Consider the following 20,209-nt stretch of genomic DNA (forward strand, 5'->3'; position numbering starts at 1 on the left):
GTGAATTGGAGCATAGCTTTTGCGGAACTAAGAAGCACTATCATGTGCATTGTGTAGTCCTGTAAAAGATGTGTTACTAACTGTGGCATCCCTTCATTGTAAAAGTAGGCCCGGGGTGATGTGCCTGGTCCTTTAATATATTGAGATACCCCGAAGGATTTCTTTCTGCTTTTTCTAAGGCCATATACTTTTTTTAAATTAAAGCCAGGCTACACAACGCACACATTTAGTCAATGACACACCTTTTATTGCTGAATGAAATTGCATGACTTCTATTGATCCTAATAAAGGTCTCATCCTCAAATTTGACCTCTTTGGTTTGACTTGGCTCACAGATTTGATGGCGTGGTGCCGGAGCCACGCAAAGGCATTAGAGGTGGGCATGTTCCGGGCAGCAAATGCGTGCCATTCACTGAAGTGAGTGATATAAAAAAAAGTCTATGAAACGCAGTAATATTTACACTCCAGGAAATCAAAGGAGAGGTTGTACATATCCTGCCTTGTATCATTCTTCTAAAAGCTGCTTGGTCTCAGAGTTACTCAAGGTTGGGGAGTGTTACTCTGAAGCTGCTTCTTGTGGGAAAGCTCTATTGGAGCTTACCTTTGGCATCAGGCATTACTTCACCTTGAACATTAAATATTGCATATGTTATCTTACAGGTGCTTAAAGATGGAGCAACCCTGTTGGGAACAATTGAGTTGGAAAATAAATTCAAGGAAGCAGGTATGTACCAGTCAACCCACATGGTTGTATGCACATTTTTGTAATACACCCAATTATGCAGTTGAACGGCTTGGCTTTTGGTTTATGTGTCGTACTTTCTGGTATAAAATTATAAATATGTTCTAAGAAAAAACAGAGTGGTCTACTTATATGTTTTGTCATGGAATGTGAACTTCACTTCATAAAGGTTCTAGTTTTGGCATATGCCTTTCCCGACGAGCCCCATCAGTCACCTCAGCCTCTTCATGTCCAGTGCTTATTTGGGAGACATTCTCAGCCTTCAGTCATAGCCAGATTCAGCCAGGGGCAGAAAACCCTAGCCTCTATAGTGAACAGTTTCCAACCTCGCCTATTAGGATCTAGCAGATTGTATTCATCCCCTTCATTGAGGGAAGCCATTAGTTGTTGTGTTCAGTGGTCCATTGCTGATTGCCAAGGCCATGAGTGATGAAGATAGTAGTTAGCATGCACCCAGTCTTCTGCTGTGTGAGAGTTACGTGCATGAGTGATGAAGATACTAGTTAATGTGCACCCAGTTGACGGAAGCCATTAGTTGTGTTCAGTGGTCCATTGCTGATTGCCAAGGCCATGAGTGATGAAGATAGTAGTTAACGTGCACGCAGTCTTCCGCTGTAGTGAGCATTCAAGTCATATGCACTCTCTCTCTCTCTCTCTCTCTCTCTCTCTCTCTCTCTCTCTTACGCAGCTCCTCCTGCCCGTCTGCCTCCGCCCCTTTGCCTGCAGCCTGGCTGCCTCCGCTCTCTTCCGCCTAGCGCCGCCCGCCTGCTGCAGCAGCTCGGCCCTCCTTCCCACGGCGCTGCCCCGCTGCCCGGCCCACCTGCAGCCTGTAGCCCGCTCCCCTCTGCACCCTTCGCCTGCAGCCCCTCCTGCTCCGCCTTGCACCACCCTGCTCCCTGTGTCTTCCGCTTTGCGCCCCCGGCTGCCCGTCCCGCTCCCATCTTGCTGCCTCGTCCCTGCCGGCCACCCCCCGTGCCTTAGCCTATAGCCTAACCCTCCTAGGCTTCTAGCTTCTAGCCTAACCCCCCCCACCCACGCAGCTAACCCCGCCCACCCCCCACCCCCGCCACCTCTTCCTTGACCTCTGGTCCCAGCCCTAGTTGTGCCTCCCGCCATTGGGGGTCCCTCGTGCTCCCGCTCCTGCAATAGGATGTGCACCAAGGATACAAAAGTCAGTCCAAAGAAATGGGAAAAGGTGAAAAAGAGACGGACACAGCCAAGAAGGATGACAAAAAAAAAAAGCAAACACAACTGAAACTCGAGGATGTGAACACGTGCTACAACTGAAGCAGACTTGGGGTCGACAGCAAAGCAAAGACGGGGTCCCTCAGCCTCAGCCTCCGCTTCTACTTCTACTTCAGCCCCCGCTTTAGTTTCAGTTTCAGTTTCAGCCCTTGCTACATCCTCACCTTCAACTTCAGCTTCAGCCTCTACATCCCTAGCTACAGTTACAGCCAGCGACGTACGCATACCCGTGACATCGGTTGCTTCCCTCTCCCCCGGGATAGGGGGGTTGCCATAGATTTCATCCCTCCCTTCCTCTCCCATTACAGCTCTCTCACCGCTTATGACGCCTACTTGAGAGGTGTCATACACTACTCCGCATTACGCCTCGACCTTTCTCTCCCCTCTCCTTCTCAATCAGCTTACGCTCCCACACCCACGTTGGGACCTCCATACCACTATCATCTCCATATCGTACCTAGCTCAACCAGTCACCACCCAGCCTCTGGCCTCATCCTCACACTTTTATGCCACAACGCTTCTAGTTTCAGCTGGCACAGACGAGCTGACCCATTAGAGGCTTGGGAGAACTTGTTGATGGAGGTACATGGTATCCATGAGCGCGAGATGGAGCTGACACGCTTCGCACAGGAGCAGGTCCGCTTCACCTAGGAGCAGGGGCACACCATAGGAGCAGGGGCACGCCATACAGGAGCAAGCTCGTGCTATTCGAGACCAGGCTTATCTCATTGAGGAACTCAAACAGAATATCTCACAGCTCCGACAGGTGGTCATTGCCGTACGCACAATTCCAGGGAGCACTCCAGTTGTTGAGGTACAGATTGCGAGCATGCAATCTGCAATTGAGGAGTCTTCTAGATGGGTCGACGTGGTCAAATGGGAACCTGCAAGGGCAACCGTTTCGGCTACCCTCATGGAGCAGCAGTAGAGAGCTAGTAAGGCTCTCAACATCAGAGTCCGTCGGATCCGGCTCATCGAGGCTACACCGATGACAGAGGCAACGGTCTTCGTGGCCACTACTCTGGGTGTACTTGAGCACATGATCGATAGGGCATGGTGGGTGGGGAGAGACCCCAACCAAGAGCAACCCTTGATCATACGGTTCCATGACGCTCAGGCACAACTTTCGGCTTTACGGTGCAGGTCAGTCCTACGAGATCAGCCAGCGATCTCCATGGATGAGGACCTCACTCCACGACAGATTGAGGATAAGCGCTCCCTGTTTGTAGCAGTGGTCCGTAAGTAGGGGAATTGTGCAGTAATACAAGATGGACGGCTTCTTATAGGCCCCCGTTGGACATCAACCCAGGGAGGCGGGATCTATGAGACTCAGATCGCCGAGACCCTATCTTGCACCATTTGAAACTGTAATGGTATCTTATGGTCAAAACCAGGGAACTTCTCGGAATCCTATACAGGTCACGACATAGTCTTTTACACAGACACACATCAAAGTCCAGAGTGCCCACTACCAGTAGTCAACGGGTACACATGGGAGTCTGTTTATAGAGATGAGACTAGGGACACAGGGGGAGTATGAGGATCAGGAGGAGTAGGAGTTCTCTACAAATCCACCCTTTTGGGGACCATTTCAATAGAGCATAGAGATACACATTTCAAGTTTCTTTGGATTTGGATCTGACACATGGACAGCCGGGATCTGTTTGTTGCAGTATGCTACTTCCCTCGCAAGACATCCCACTTTGCTAGAGATATTCGAGATGAGGCTGAGACATCTCCATTTGCAGCCCTCTATCAGTCCATTGTTGACTTCTCAAGCTGCGGAGAAGTCCTCCTAGTTGGGGACTTCAATGCGAGGATAGATGCCCATCAAGTACCACTCAACTTCAGGGATGATTCCATTCTACTGTTAGACATTGACCTTGAGGGTGTAGGTATGCTACGGGTTTCGGCTGACAGATGAGGTCCGGTCACATCTTATGGGCAGGCCCTATTAAACCTTATGGGATGCATGATTTCATTATTTATAATGGTCTTGACGGATGGCCCGTCTCAGGTGGTCTCACATGCTTTCCACATGGGGGAGGTTCTAGCGTTGTAATCACATCATGGGATCCCCTGTCTTCACATCTCGCATCACTGATTTTACTATAGCACTTCTTCCTCTAGGGGTAGATCATACCTACCTATTCTTTAGCATTTCCATTCCCCGTCGCACAACAACTTTCACCCCACAGAGTTCTTACTCCACCTATCATGATATACGCTTCGACCGCAATGACTTACCTATTTACTCGGGCCATCTGTACATACTTCTCGCTTGTATTGACTTCATATCCCTATTAGAGGACCGTGCTGCCTTGATTACCCGCTCACTACACGAGGGTGCTTTTCATGCTTTCCCTCACACCACTCGCTCCACCTGCCCACCACCCTTGGGACCGTACCTTGTAATAGTTGGTACGATGATGAGTGTAAGGCTTTACGCCTCCAGCTCAGAGTCTTTCGAGCGAACTAGAGATGCTACACGAGTATCATCGATTGGTACATAGAAAGAAACTAGATTTCATTCGCCGGAATGAGGAGAAACTACTAAACATTTTGTTTAGTAACAACTCTAAGGACTTTTGGTGGAGATTTCTAGCGGGATGGTCCCCTTCACTACTCGCTGCTGACACTCAGGTCTGGTATAATTATGCACGCACACCTACATCCCAAATCAGGCAGCAGTCCTTGACCCCTCACATATGCCACACTCCACATCCTGCACCCTCTTCACTAAGGGGGGAGTGAAGGATGCCATAATGAAACTTCATTCTGACCAAGTGAAGGATCATGAGGGAGTATGCACTGAGTTCATTGCATACGGGATTAATCTCCTAGCCCCAACTTAGCAAAGCTCTTTAATGAAGCTGTTTGTCTGGGATTTCCACGCACCTTGACTATTTACACTATTTCACCCATCCACAAGATAGGGGATCCCATGAGCTCGGAGAATTACAAGACCATTATGATTGGACATGCCATGTCCAAGATTAATGCATCAGAGCTTGATTCCGAGGTCAATAGATTTGCGGAGTGTCGAGGACTTAGAGCAGTAGGATAGGCTAGATTCCGGCGTGATTATGGAACCATGGATCACATTCTCACGCTCAGGTGTGTCATCGAGGAGGCGAGGGCACGGAAGCAGAGAGTTCACTGTTGCTTTGTGGATTTCCACAAAAGCATTTGATACGGTTCGGAGAGCCTGTCTCCTACAATGCCTACAGAATTTGGGTTATGACCAGGAGATCATTTGGGTTGTCATGGCACTTTACGAGAGAGTCTCAGGTAGAGTCCAGGCAGGATCTGGGTAGACAGACTAGATCATGAGCACTATTGGGGTCAAACAAGGGTGTCCTTTATCACCTACCCTGTTTGGCCTCTACATAGACGAGCTCGAGATAGTGATGCAGACACAGGGGGGGATGGATGCTCTCTTGTTGGCACACTGATTTGAATATTGCTGTGTGTAGATGACGTGGCTCTTTTGTCTTCCTCAGCAGAGGGGCTCCAAAGACACCTTGATGCACTATAGTCCTTTTGTGAGTCTCATGATTTGAAGGTCAATCTGGGTAAAATGAAGATTATGATCTTCAATATATCTCGAGCTGTCATGCGCCAGGAGCAGTTCACGTTTGATGGGTCACCTATTGAGATAGTTTCATCATTTTTTTTTTCCAGAAAAAGCAGTGCTAATTATATTACTTCGAGAACAAGATACAAAAGGTCAGCTTGTAGCTGACGGGCTGTGTTCACAAATCGGACACAGCCCTAAAAGGTAACAAAATAAATCACTCTCTCACGACGGGATAAGGCGAGTGAATGAACAGCCATCGGGGAGGTGAGTAGCGCCACCGAAGGCCCTGCGAAGTCTGCTCGAAGAAGAGGCCCTGTGTGTCCCAAGCCCGGAGGAAGCGTCTCCGCTTCTCCCAACCGGACCTGGAATCTCCCTGAATCTGGTCCCACTGGCCTCTGAGGGTATGAATAATCTCGCTCCAAATATCAGTCATGATCTGGGCAGTCGATAAGGAGGTGCCACCGAGGATCTGCGCGCAACGCGAGGTCCAAATGTGCCACCCTGCGATGCTGCTAATAATCTCCCAGACTGGCTGCCTCTCCTGAACTCCTGTATCAGCCTCTGCTAGGTGCGGCGGGATACCCTCGAGCGGCCCCCACGTTCCCTGTGTGATAAGGAAAGTGGGGTCCTGCTGGCATGCCTCGAATAAGTGATGTAGACCAGGTGCGGTGCTGCACCAACAGAACGCGCCCCAAGTGATCACACCTAGCTCCGGTGCTGCGCGAGTGAGAATCCCGAAAGTCCACCTCCACACTTCCTGGGCGCGAGTGCAGCTCCACAGGCAGTGTTTTGGTGACTCCTCAACCTCATGGCAGATCTGACAGCGTCCGTCCTGGCCTATCTGTCGCAACGAGCTCCCCACCGGAAGACCTTTGTGGGCAAGAAGCCACAGGAAGTAGGAGATCTTCCTCGGCCGCCAGCTCTCCCACAAGGCCTTCCAGAAGGTCTACAAAAAGAATCTGGAAATACCCTGTGCATACCAGCTGGGCCGCTGGGTGGGGGGGCGGCTCTGCATCCTCCCAAGAACTCGTCTGCCCAAAGTCGTGCTGTAGGCAAAGAAGGAGGTCGGCCCCTGTCCTGTCACAATCTCTGGCCAACTCCAATCAGCTGGGATCGCGCCGTCGATCTCCGTCCGTCTCGCCTGGGCTCCACGTGCACCTCCAGCTGCGTCTGCAAGATCAGCCGTCTCCAAATGTCTGTACGTGTCCCTCCAAACTCGAAGGGACCGGGCTGGCCCGCTCATCCAGCCATCCCACCTGATATGTGATCTCTCCCCCAACTGGAGGCCCTCGGCATCTCTGACCTGATCATTCCAGATAAGCGGCTGGCGATCAATCTCCTCCTGACAACGGGGAGGGGATTGAATGAGACTAAGGCGGAGCCGCCTCCAAACCATGAGGAGGCTACGAACGAGTGGGGAACGGGACTGAGTGAGCGGGGCGGAAGTGAAGATCCACCTGAGGGACGGGAGCCACTCTCCACCTCGGCGCGGGACACAGGAACCGACCCCCTGCTGAAGTAACATCTTCCACGTCTGCCCTTCCGGGGTCAAACCGCGGATGACTAACTTGCCTAACAAGGCCTGACTCTGAAGCTCTGGATCAATGACTCCCAGGCCTCCCTCAGCCTGCCGAAGAATGACTGTCTGCCAAGCAACCTTGGCTCTGGTATCTCTGATGCCATCCTCCCCGGACCAAAGGAAGTTCCGAACTAGCCTCCTAAGCTGTGCCACGCTGGATCTCGAGAAACACCAACAGGAAGCCACATACCAAGCCGTGGCAAGGAGGACTTGGTTGACTACCAAGGCACGACCTGCAAGGGAAAGCTTAGCAGTGCTCCAGAAAGCCAGCTTCGGTCGGATGGAATCTAGCACCGGGAGAAACTGCTGAGCTGGCGTGATGTCCAGGCCGACCTGAAAACCCAGGTATCTAGCTGTCTGTCCCTGTGGGATCCACCTGAAACCCAAAAACCTCCCCCACTGAGAACGCGCCCCGGGGTCTGTGAGAAAACCAACTGATTTGTTCCAGTTGATTTTCGCACCAGCAGCCGAACAGAAGACCTCCAGGGCCATCCTCACCCTCTCCAGCATCAACTCATCGTCCTGGACAAACAGGGCTGTGTCATCCGCGTACTCCGAGTCCAAGAGTTCCGTGTCCTCCCGGAGGGGAAGGCGAACACCCCTGATCCCTGTAGACCTCGCCCGAAGGTAGTAAGTCATAGCCTCGGCGAAGAAAAGAAAAAGGTAAGGAGCGAGGGGGCAGCCCTGACGCACTGATCTCTCCAACCTAAAACGCTCACCCATCCTGCCTCCAATGATGACTCTGCTAGAGGCTGTCCTGTACAAAGCTGAAATACCCTGAATCCAACCTGCTGGGAAACCTAGCCGCTCCAGAGTCCCCTCTAGAAAGGACCAGTCCACTCGATCGTAGGCCTTCTCAAAGTCGAGAAGTAGGATGGCAAGGTGTGATCCGCTGTGCTGAGCCCACTCCGCCGCCTCTGAAAAGGTGAAGACATTATCCAGGATGCTGCGATCCTGGACAAAGCCTGTCTGAGTGTCATGAATGAGGTCTGGAAGTAGAGGCCGAACTCTGGCGCTGATCATCTTGGCGAGGATTTTGTAGGCAGTGGAAAGGAGAGTGATCGGGCGCCACTGACGGATCTCCTGTCTATCTCCTCCCTTCGGGATGAGGCAAATCAGTCCCAAGGAGAGGCTCTCTGGCATATAACCGCTGCTGAAAATCCTCTAAAGAGCTGCTAGGAGGGGCTGATGCCAGAAGGAGGTGAAGAAAGCCCGGGATAGCCCATCCTCACCTGGGCACTTCTGTCCATCGATGGCCATCAAGGCCTCTAGCATCTCATCCGTGGTAAACGGTGCCAACAACGTCGCCTGCACGCTAGGCTGGACCAAGGAAGGAGTATGCCTCCACACCTCCTCACGGGCACGATGAGTACGAGGAGTAAGCGGCTCCTGCTGGAAAAGGGTCCTGTAGAAGTCGGTGGCCAACCCCAAGACCTCTCCCGGATCCATAACGGTGTGTCCCTCCGCTGTCCTGAGACTCCGAAGCTGATCACCTGCAGCTCTGTGGCCATGCGTCCTGAAGAACTCCCTGCACATCCGGTCACCCTTCCGAGCCCAGAAGGAGAGAGAGGCGTGATAGGAGAACTCTGAGCGACGCTAGAGTGTCTCCTCAAGAAGGGCTCTGGCTCGAAGGGCCTGGATCCGAAGCTCCTCCGAGCCCGGGGATGCCTGCTGGAGTCGCTGAATGGAGGCGAGGTCCCTCCGAAGAGCTCTCTCTCTACCCCACCACTCCTGTCGAACCTGTAGGGCTGCGAGCTGGCAGATCTGGCTGGACTCCTGCAAAGCCTGCGCCACCGAATCAACCAGATCCACGCACTCGCCCCAGTCTCTGTCCCAAAGACTGCAAATACTGCTGCGCACGTCCTCCCTCGAGAAAATGGAGTCGGGAACCCGGCATGAGCGGGGGGGGAGAGCCTGAGCTGCCGAATCTAATGATAGGAGCACAGGCGCATGGTCGGAAAGTGTCGTCCCTGGAACTATGCCGGCCTGACCGCCTCTGCTGATGGCCCAATCACTAACATAAAATCTATCCAGCCTCTCCAGGAGTCTGCCTCCTTCCCTACGGAAGCCCCACGAGAAATCCAAGCTCCCGTGCCAACACCGAAAGGACGGGTCTCGCCAGCAGTCCCTTCCTCCTGTCGCAAAGATAAAAGAGTCCCAAGCGGACTGCTCTGCCTGAGACATACCTGTAAACTCCGGTCCTCTGCCCTGCTGGTCCTCCAAGGTCTCCAGATTGTTGAAGTCACCTCCAACAGTCCAGGAATCCATGTCTGGGAGAATCCCTGTAAGTGTCCTCCAGAAGGTGGCTCTACAACGGAGATCTGTGGGAGCATAAATGTTGAGGATTCCAACTCTGGAGCCCTCCAGTTCCAGGCCTACCCAAAGGGCACGACCTAGTATCAACGTGCCATGACCGAAAACTCCCTGGGCTAGCTGCTCTCCCACGGAAGTACAGACACCACCACTCCTTCCCAGTGCGCCGATCGAGGGCTCCCAGTAGGTGTGAGAGCGACCAGGGAGAATCTTCCCGCATCTACGGGAGTGAGCCGCCGAAAGCTTGTGCCCTGGAGCAGAAGTACATCCAAACGACCAATCACTGCTGGCTGAAGTTCCTGTCTCAAAATGAGCTTCCTAGGACCACGGGTGCCAGAAGAGTGAAACCCGTTCACATTCCAGGATACGAGGTGTAGGCTCATGGTGAGGACTGGGAGGCTGCGAACAACTGTCTGCTCGCGGTCGAAGTCGAAGAAGAAGCTGACATTTCGGAGTGGAGGCGCTGGCGCTTATGGGAAGGTTTGGAGGGGGAAGCGTGGTCGTCCTGCCCGTCCTTCAACACCTTCAGCAAAGGCGAGAGGCCTTTGGTACCATGAACGAAAGCTTTCTCGGGCCAGCTCGAGATCTCTGAGGTGGACATCCCGTAGAAGGCACGGAGTTTCTGAGGAGTCCAGGCTCTGACATCTTGGGGGAGGGGCCAAGACAGGGGGGGCCTGAGGATCACAATCAGTCTGAAGCGTTTGGCAGCGCAATGCCACCGCAGGCGCACGTCACCCTCGGACCACTGAGTCTCGAGAAGCTGCCCACCGGACGGGCCTATCCAGGAGCAAACCTGAGCATGCGTCTGCTCCCTGAGAGCCTCCCAAACCGAGTCGTCTGTCCAGGTCTCGGTGCCGTCGCTAAGGAACGTGAAAGCAAAGCTAGGGCCATCCCTAGGGGCCAGGGCGGCTATCTTCCCATCCGCCCCTTTGCGGAGCAGGAAGATACTGATGTCGAGATAAGCAGGGAAGGTCCCGAGGTCGGCCACATCCAAGTAGTCCCAGGGGCCAGATCTGTAAAAGTCACGGGGTAGCTCCCTCTCCTGAAACTGAAGCCCGTCAGAGTCTGCCACTGAGGGGCTAGCGGACGGAGAAGCCTGCGCCGGTGGTGGTGTAGACTCTGGGTGTCCTGCCAGCGGAGGGGGAGGGGGAGGAGGAGGAGGCTGGGGCATAGGCATCTCGGACTCCTCAGGGGCGGCTGGCGGAGGAGGAGGAGGGGGAGCGGGGGCTGCCCTCGGCTGAGGAACCGTCGGTGCAGCTAGCTCTGTGGGAGATCTGGAAGAGGCGGGGGGGGGGGAGGGATGGGGCTGCATGGGGAGCTGGGGTTGAGAAGGAGGGGGAGAAGACTGAGGAGGACGAGGAGGGGGCTGCAGCTGCGGGTCGGGAGATAAGGGGTGCAGTTGGGGGATGGGTTGGGGCTGAATGGGAAGAGGCCGAGGAGAGGAAGAGAGGGGGACCTGAGGCTGTGGAGGGCGGGCTACCGTCGAAGAAGATGCTCTCCCAGGTCCCTGAGGCGGCTGCCTATCGGGTCTCTGAGGTGCAGCTGCAGGCTGGGTAACCTCTGCCTCCTTGCCTTTATCAGAAATCTTCTTGTTCTTTCCTCTTTTCCTTCTAACCTCAGTCTAGCCGCCAGCTAACTCTGGTCCGGGCTCCGGCTGCCTCTGCTCCTCCTGGCGTGGCTGCCGGGAGGGGGGGGGACGGGGCGGAGAGGGGGGGGCGGGGGAGGTCGAGAAGAGCTGGCGAAGCGTGGGCAAACAGCCGCCAGGTGCCCAAAGCCGTGACACCTCAGACACTGTCCTGGCTGTCCGATGACTACCATGCTCTGGGTGATGCTGCCGGCACCTGTCACGATCTCGATCACTGTCGGGAGAGTCGCAGGATCCGCCACAGCCACACGGACTCGGGGGGCACCTGCCGTAGTCACCGCATCGGCGAAAGTATCGTGCATAACCCAGCCAAAGTGGGATCCCAGGTCCCTAACAATCGGCCGCAGCTCAGCAGCAAGACCAGGAAAAACTAGCGTCACTGGATGGCGAGGTATACGGAACCGAGCATCAAAATCTGCTGCGCTGAATCCACGGTACCACGGGACTATCATGATAATCTTTCCATCCACTGACGTGGGGGAGCCAGCAATCAGGTTGCTCGCAACTTTCGCATTGGAGAGTTTAAGCCAGAAGATGCCCCTGCCCATAAGGGCCACCTCCTCAATATGGCCGTCCTCTAGAATGAGAGTGGACTGGAGCCAGTCCCTGATGGCTGATCTGGAGGGGGAATGTCCAATGACTCTGCCATAGACAGAGGTAAGGGCAAAGTCATTGGCAACCTCCTGAACCCGAGATGATTGTTGCTCTGTCAGGATGACGCGGTAGGCATCTGGAGAGGGAGGGACCGTCTGGGCCTCCGGTTCCGGGCAGGGAGCCGCCATACCGCCGAGACAAACTGCGAGGCTTCCGATGAGGAAGAGGCTGCCACCCAAAAAAGGGGGGGGGTAGAAGCGGGAGGGTGGAGTCTGGGTGTGGCGGGAACGGGGGTGGCGCGGGGTGGAGGAGTGGAGGTGGGGAACGGGTGAGGTGGGGAGGCGGGAGCGGAAGTGGGGGCGGGGGAGAGGCGGAGTGGGGCGAGAGGACGGACGGGGGGCGGGGGGAAAGGGTGGGACGGAGGGCGGGGTGGAGCAAATGGGCGGGGGGGCGGGGGTGAAGGCGGGAGAGGAAGGCGGGGGTGAAGGAAGGGCGGAGAGACGAGAGGGGGCGGGGGTGGAAGGCGAGGGGTGAGGGGACGGAATGGGAGGCGGGGGTTGAGCAGAGCGGAAGAGGGGCGGGGTGGAGCGACGGGGTAGCGGGGTGGAGCGGAAGGGGTAGCGGGATGGGGGTGAGCGGAGCGGTAGCGGAGGCAGGGGTGGAGTGTGGCGAGGGGGGGCGGAGCGAGGTGGGGGTGAGGCGGGGAGTGAGGGGAGAAGGCAGAGGGGGAGGGGAGGGAGAGACGGAGGTGCGAGGGGGGGGTGAGGACGGAGGGCAGGGGTGAGGCGGGGGTGGGGCGGGTGTGGCGAGGGAGGGCGCGGTGGCAGCGGGGGGTGAGGGGAGGTGAGGGCGGAGGGGTGGGGGCGGGAGAGGGCGAGGCAAGGAGGGGCTAGGGGGAGGTAGAGGTACGGAGGGGGAGGGGAAGCTCGCAGGAGCCTTTTTCGAGTCAATTCAGTGTAGTAGGTTTATGAGATAGTTTCATCATACACGTATCTTGGGGTTGTCTTCTCTAGATCCATCTTCACTATGAGACCTGTGATGCAGGCCCACTTGGATAGAGGATACGTTTTCATCGGCCAGACTAGAGAGGCAGTGCTTCGGCTTGCACTTTCAGGATCCATGGACCAAGGGGTTGTTTTTTGACTCCTTGGTCCACCCAGCGAGGATGTATGGTAGTCCTTGTGTTGGGAGACCAGACGAGTGGGCTCGTGTGGAGCGGCTACAGGTTCTCATGCTATCACAGATGATTCGTGGTAAGCCATCCGTTCCTCACGAGATCATTCAGGTTGAGTTTGAGTCATCCCCATTACAACTAGATGCTGCATTTCAGGTCATCACGTATCTGTACCGAGTCAGGAAGTATGGGGATTACACTTCTGGGCGCAGCAGGCTACCATGGTTGGCATAGTCCTTCTCTATGGCACTTTCTTCTAGGAAGAGGTGACCAGAGATGCTGGTATGCATGCACAAAGAGATGGTTTGAGCGAATGGGGCTCCACATGGATAGACTCCCTCCCTTCCAGTATAGTATGGACGCTCTGTTTTCTCCCCTCCTGTCACACGAGGTCAACCAGGTAATCCATAGGATCTCTTATAGCTACACATTTTTAGGACCTGGTTGGGAGCGAACTTCCAGTGAAGCTTAGCTTCTACAGAGATCACTGCTTACATATCACAGAGAAGGGTTTCATTGACCCACCAGGATACATGTAGATCCACTTACCCCACTCACTGAGATTCTCTATTGGGCAATTTCGGGTCTCTTCACATAGACTTCGTATCGAGTGCGGTAGCTCAGAGCGCCTACCCAGGGAGAGGCGCATATGCACATTATGTGATAGAGGAGCACTTCATCTTCAGGCGTATTGTTTACTATGAGATCCGAGGGTTCTACTGCCTCTTCAGAGATAGCTATGGGGATTTGTTCCGATTCCTCTCCTATCCAGACCAGAGATGCTTGGCAGGCTTCATTCATGAGGTGGTCAGGCATCGCAAGAGGATACTTCAATCACGGAGACATGAGCAGACTTCTTTTGTGGTAGATCCCTCTTAGAGCTCTATCACGGAGTTCTTCTTGCCAGATCATATGGACCCCCACGAGACAAAGCCTCGACATGATCGTGACCCAGAGCAAGCGACTCGACAGCTCAAACAGAGGGTTGATGCGTAGATTACACTTGGGGATATCCCCTCCTTGTTTAGAGTCGGAGCCCGGCTGACAAGGGTTACCGTAGCCCTTGTTAGGCACAGAGCTATGACCAGGAGACGTCACAGTGCCGCACCCGTGAGTGGCTGACAGCACTCTATCGCCGATTTCATGCCTCCATTGCCTCATCAACCTTGATATGATGACGATGATGATGATAATGATGATGAGATTGATATGTAGTCGACCACCGGCATGACTATGTTGTACTTAGTATTTAGTACTACCATTCTGTATTTTTTGCATTCTGCATTGGTGTGGATGCTCGTTTAGTAGCTTCACCCTCATAGCTCATTTTTACCAAGATTTTCAGTCTCATAGACCCATCGGTCTTCCGAAGACTTTAATAAACTTTATTTCTTTCTTTCTGTCTCTCTCTCTCCCCGCACCTAGTAACTAGAACGGACACAAGTATTGAGAGAATAGTATAAGCTCTTGCTTTAATATGGGTATCAGAGCATCACATCTTTTCCTTCTTAAGATTGTCAGGGCGGTGGGTGTTTGGGAGTGGTTGCAGGACACCCTAGTGGTCTTCTCAGTTGTTGTGTAGCAGTTATGGATAGTAATCAGTTCAACAAAGTGCTCCGCCAGAATGGAAGATACAACAGGTTGTCCACCAGCAACTCCATAGGTGAATCCGCTAGCAATAGCAAGACCAAAAGTGAAGATCAAATTTTAAAATTGCACAAGACAAGAGGGTTAAAACTCCTACTCCCATTTGCAGAATACAATACAGAGGGAGAGTACATGCTGCATTTTTCGACGATGCTCATAGATCCTTGGCTATTGAATGTTTTGACCAGTATTTGGACCATCGTTTCAACACAGGAAATGCATTGAGGAAAGTCCTTTTGAAGAGGTTCTGGCACGAGTTCAGCAAAGAAGATATGACGTCGAAGCTGAACTAAATCAAGAAAAAATCAGGATAGACCAACATGGAAATAAAAAATCCAACAAGAACGTATGACGAACTACTGCACGAGGCAATTGTGATCGACAAGAGATCATTCTTAGAGTTTGCAGACGAGGCCACCTGGCAAGAGGACAGTGGGTATGGGGGATCCCACTCCCCCACCCCATAGCCGTGTCAAGCCCTGTCCCATTCCCAAAAAAGGGCTGGCGGGATATGAGAGAGGGGGTTACAACCTTCAATTTATGCAAGGCTAACAACATCCCATTAGTATTTATAAGATTAAATCGAGCCGCATTTCAACGCGTCAACAAGCACCTAGAGACCTCTAATACCCTTTACCAATTAAACATACAAGCCACACAAGGGGGGAGGGGGGGTGGGTTAGCCCATTCCTAACACCCTCTGTGGGCTAAGCACCTTGAAAGGTGGACATGACCAACAAATCAAAGGTCATGAACATATCAGAATTGTCTGCAGGGCAGAGCCCTCTGGTATTATCCCTGAAATCTGCATGCTTGGACTGAAGCATAGAGAATGCATGTCCGAGCAAAACAAATCATGGAGTTAGGCGCAAATTGTAGCCAATAGAGATGTTCAGTCAAGTGCCTGTTGTTCAGTCCTCTGTCTCCAGATAGCCATGCATTGAGTAGGGGTCTATAGACCTTCCCTTAGTTTTTCTATCATGTCTTTATTTTAGTATCATTTCCTTCCTCCGTAGCTCTCTCTCCATCTCTCTCACACACTGACTCACTCGCACCATGTTTCTAACATGGTATTAGAGCCAGGTTAGCCCTGCCCTAGGCGCCCTGCCATGTCATCATCTCCCTGTCCTAACCTAACCCTAATCTGCATATGCAGTCTTCTCCTCTCAGCTGCCTCAGTTCTGCCTCATTCTGCCTCTGCCTTTCAGCTGCCCCTACCCGTTTAGGTCTTCTGCCATAGCCGCCTCTTTCTCCATAGCCTGCTGCACTCATTTCCGCCTCTCCTTGCACCCTTTTTGCGTTCATTTCTACAGCCAGCTGCCTCCATTTCTTGCTGGTCGGTACCCTGTTCCACAAGCGCCTGCACATGAGCCATTTTGGAGGCTTTTCATTGCCGATTTTAGGGTTTCCAGGCTGCTACAGCTGACCCGATCACTTATGCTCACTGTTGGGAGAAGTTTATGACCTTTGAAGGCTATTTCGACACATTTTGAGGCTGCTATTGCAATTTCGAGCTGTTCTGAGAGTATTGCAGCATAACCACCTACATTAGAGGGTGTTTTCCTCATCTACTCCAGCATTTCAAAACCCTAAATCACCCTGGAGCTGCATTTCCAGCCACCTCCAAGCTGTTCCTAGCCTCCAGCTCACCTACAAAAGTCGCATCGTGGAGGCCTGCTACTTCATTTTGGAATACTCTAGAGAGCCGCCTGATCAGTTTCGTACCTGCTAGAGCAATTGGAGTGGTTTCCATGCCCACAAGTGCACATCTCTTGGCTCATTTTTGCATTTTGGGCCATCTTCTTGCTGTTTTTCGACCTGGGTTCACTCAGTTCTGCATTTTGGGGCATTTGAAGCTCCACTAGACACCTACATCTGCCCTTTTGCACACGAGAAGTTGGCTGTTGTGTTTTGAAGCACGAGACCAACCTTTTCCTTTGCTGGTCCTTCATCTCAACTTGCTGTCCGCCTTCATCAAGGTCTTTGCCATCATGACTTCGTTGTCTTCTAGTTCTTTGCTTGTGGAGAAGTCAAGGGGGAAGGTTTTCCCCTATGGCAAACCAAGATGTAGCTGCTCCTTATGGGTGAAGGCGTTTGGGATGTTGTTGAGGATGACAAAGTTGAATTACTTGATCAGTAACAACGCAGCTTTGGAAGTAGTAGAATGCAAAAGCCATTGCCCTCATTGGTCTTTGCTTGACCAAGACTCTCATCCATCATGTGGACTTCAAGTCAACAGCTAAGGAGATTTGGGATTGCCTTGAGACATTGTTTGGTAATAGAATCACCAACTCCAAAGTCTTTTTTAAGCTCAAGTTTTATGATTTGAAAATGGAAGAGAGTGATCCATCTAGCAAGGTTTCAATCTCTTGTTCAACAACTTTCAAGTTTGAAAAACCCACCTGATGATCAAGATAAGTCATTTCTGTAACATATTCGATGAGTTATTGGGACAACCATGCTGAAATATTCTGTTATGTGCAATAGTGATTCCATCCCTCTGTATACATCCCTAAGGTGGGTTCTTAATGCACAACACCTCCAAAGGTTTTCAGAGATCTCAAAACAGAAAACATCTACTGACTTGAGATTACACTGCAAGTTTCACGTCATCCATGAGGTGCACATATGAGGACACATGGTGTCGCTGCTATCTTGTATTCATATTAGCTTTCAAAATTGCTTGTTCAGTGTTTGTCAGAAGGTTCCTAGAAGCTAGATCTAAGGACATGCTTTTTGTCCGTCCAAAAACACAAAGTTCTGATTCAGATAGGTGCTAATTGCGGTTTGTGGATAATCTATCCATTGACGAGGTTTTTCGGTCATTTTGCTGTTTCACATGTCAACTGGTGTGACCCAATCCTCATGGAGCTTCCTGGTTGGTTGTCGCGTGCACGTACACCCACAAAGAGAGAGACTTTACATTACATCACGTAGCTAGTAGTCCGTGAGGGAGTATGAGATTTACCACCAATTTGGTCATTTACGGACCTACCACTATGCAAAAGCATTGGCTGATATAATCGCAACCCATGTAGTACTTTAGAGAGAGAGAGAGAGATTGCATTATGATTTGGGATCTTCTTTGATCTGTGTGACTGTGATGTTGTGCCAGGTGTCTCTCTTGATTCTCCAGTTGTAACATCATGTGGTACTGGGGTGACCGCTTGTGTGCTTGCACTGGTGAGGAATTCTCTTACGCAAAGCTTTGTATCTTTTTTAATATCAAGCCTTGTATCTTCTTGTCTTAGGAAAGTCTTGTTGGCATAAATATATGGTTGTGTACAGGCACTTGATCGACTGGGAAAAGGGGATGTTGCTGTGTATGATGGCTCTTGGACTGAATGGGGAGGCGCATCAGAGACTCCTGTTGTGACTTCAATAACTTCGTGAAAGCTTAGCTCTACTCTACATCAAGTTGTGGTCTGCATAGATTGAGATGCATGGAGAGTAAATCTTGTGCAACCAAAGTTGTCTACAAAGTCATTACACTTAATAACAATCAGTGGAAGATGGGGCTCGTGTAATAATCCCACGTGATTGTGGAATGATCGGCACTTTTTTGAAGGGAGGCTCATCAAGTTTTTCTTCCTCCTACACACTCTTCCAAAATGGTTAGTTCAAGCAATGAGTCTACCTAACTTGTACTCAAGTTCCATTCGTAATGCTATGTGCATCATAGATGTGCTCAGTGGTGCCATCTGGCCTTTTCGAAAAAAGGGGAATCTAGTGTGAAGCCTGCTGTTCATTTTTTTCCATGTTTCACGAGCCCCAGGATGGGTGCCTTTATGAGAGGCCTGGGATCCAATATGACAAATCTTTGCTTGAGAAGCTGATGTTCCAGAGAAAGGATGTCCTGTGTACATAGATGTTGAAATATCCACGTTCTGTCTCCCTCAAACAGAAATTAAAAGGATAAACATAAGCAACCTCGACTACCCATCCATCTTTTTCCTTATTTATTGATGTGCTTTGAAGCATCTTGCCCTCAACCATCCTTTTTTGTATGGGATAGCACATGATCACCCCCCTGGGTTGTTAGCTTGCTCCATGGGACAAGTGCATCTCGTTCCCGTTTATCAAAATCTTAATCTGCCCCCTTCTCTTTTCATGTGCACTTGCCTTTCAACCCCTTTAGCACAGTTGGAATATGCAATAAACATACATGGCTCCATTGTCTGGTTGGGGTCTATATCTTGGCATGAACTTGAACTGCTACAGCTTCCTGTGAGTCTATAGCACAACATGCATTGAAAAAAGGGATGAGGAGCATTCGGCGGCGGAATTGAAATATCTCTCTCTCTCTCTCTCTCTCTCTCTCATGTTCAGGAGAGACTAAGACTCTCGCAAGCACCCTAGTCAAACGTACATAGAAAGAAAGAAACAAACAAAGAAAGATTAACATCTACAGAAGGCCTCTATGGCCTATGAGACAAAGTACACATAAAAAGGAAACTACATCAACTTCGAGGAGATGGGGAGTGCACAAGGCATCTAGTAGAGAGTGCATAAGCAACTGTAAATTATTTTAGAACATAGCTACATTCTAGTACTATTGTAGTGTGACCTTCCTTACATTAGTTTAAGACAGAGAGTCTTCGGGCTTCGATTTAAAATCTCTAATCAGCGCTTGTCCTTCACAGTATCACCTATTTTTTGCTTTCTTGGCTTCTTTCACTTTAGCAAGTTCAGTGGTGCTTTGCTTGAGATGAGTTGGAGTGAGCTTCTTAGATATCCATATCTTCGTGCCCTTTAGCTCGTTTGTTGTCAGAGAATCTTGATCCTTGCTGCCTTGTCATTAAGAGAGATTTGTATATGTGTTCCTTTTTGCCAAAGTTCCAAATAGCATCTGGATCCCATTCTACTTGTGGTATCTACTCCTTGAGTGAGTTGATTTTATCTTCTGAAGCTAGTTGTTTAGTAATCCCTCATGCATAAGATCATCTTGTTAGTTTCTTTGGCTTCATGCTCTCTCACTTCCATTAGCTTTATTCATTTGTTGTTCACATTAGCAATCATCTCTTGTTTCACATATTTCACTTGAGTGGTGACCATTTCTTGCACTTTAGATAACTCTTAGATCATATATAATAGGCTGAGCCATGCATACCTAGTGTATTTCTATTTCTTTTTAATGTCAAATTATGTTAGATGTTTGTCGGTGTAGTAGACACCTCTAGTATCCTTATCAAAGATATTTTCTCATGATCGGGACTCAACTTTTGATCTCACAAGATTTTTTGGCCTTCCACAAATGCCAATACCCCTCGTTAACCCCCAACATGCGTGCGTGCGTGCACACATGCCTATGCGCACGCACGCGTGCACATACACACGCACAAGTTTTCATATTAAGAAAAGTAGTATATCATCTAAAATAATACATACATAGCTACCCCAGAGTGGAGCAGCTACTAGAAGCAATAATAAAACACTTCTAGTTGGGGCCAAAGGAAGATCTCCAAGAGAATACACATCTTCGAGAGAGTGATGCACGGAAGAACAAAACAAACGATAAACATCCACTGAAGTGTGTTCATACAATCGAATGTTACAGGCATGATATAGCGACCGTATATCTCGAGAGTGACACCACCAAAAGAATTGAGCATAGGGTAGTCTACAGACATATCCGCCAAACAACCAAAGTTGCCTGCCAAAAGCAATCCCAGGAAAGCGAGCCATTGTCA

At 51.0% G+C, this 20,209-nt stretch overlaps 1 protein-coding gene across 1 annotated transcript in view; it reads left to right on the top strand.

Annotated features, from left to right (window-relative positions):
- LOC147887867 (thiosulfate/3-mercaptopyruvate sulfurtransferase 2-like) overlaps nt 1-18,630 on the top strand; it is a 99,613-nt gene extending 80,983 nt beyond the window's left edge. Inside the window, exons 9-12 of the mRNA XM_087393489.1 lie at nt 336-417; nt 661-724; nt 17,635-17,702; nt 17,808-18,630. Coding sequence (XP_087249615.1) covers nt 336-417; nt 661-724; nt 17,635-17,702; nt 17,808-17,912 — 319 coding nt within the window. The 3' untranslated portion in view covers nt 17,913-18,630. The remainder of the gene's footprint in view (nt 1-335; nt 418-660; nt 725-17,634; nt 17,703-17,807) is intronic.
- The last annotated feature ends 1,579 nt before the right edge of the window (nt 18,631-20,209 follow it).

This window comes from Dipteris shenzhenensis, chromosome 22 (genome assembly GCF_047967505.1).
Source record: "Dipteris shenzhenensis isolate YYH24624 ecotype China chromosome 22, Dip_SZ_1.0, whole genome shotgun sequence".
Classification (NCBI taxonomy): Eukaryota; Viridiplantae; Streptophyta; class Polypodiopsida; order Gleicheniales; family Dipteridaceae; genus Dipteris; species Dipteris shenzhenensis.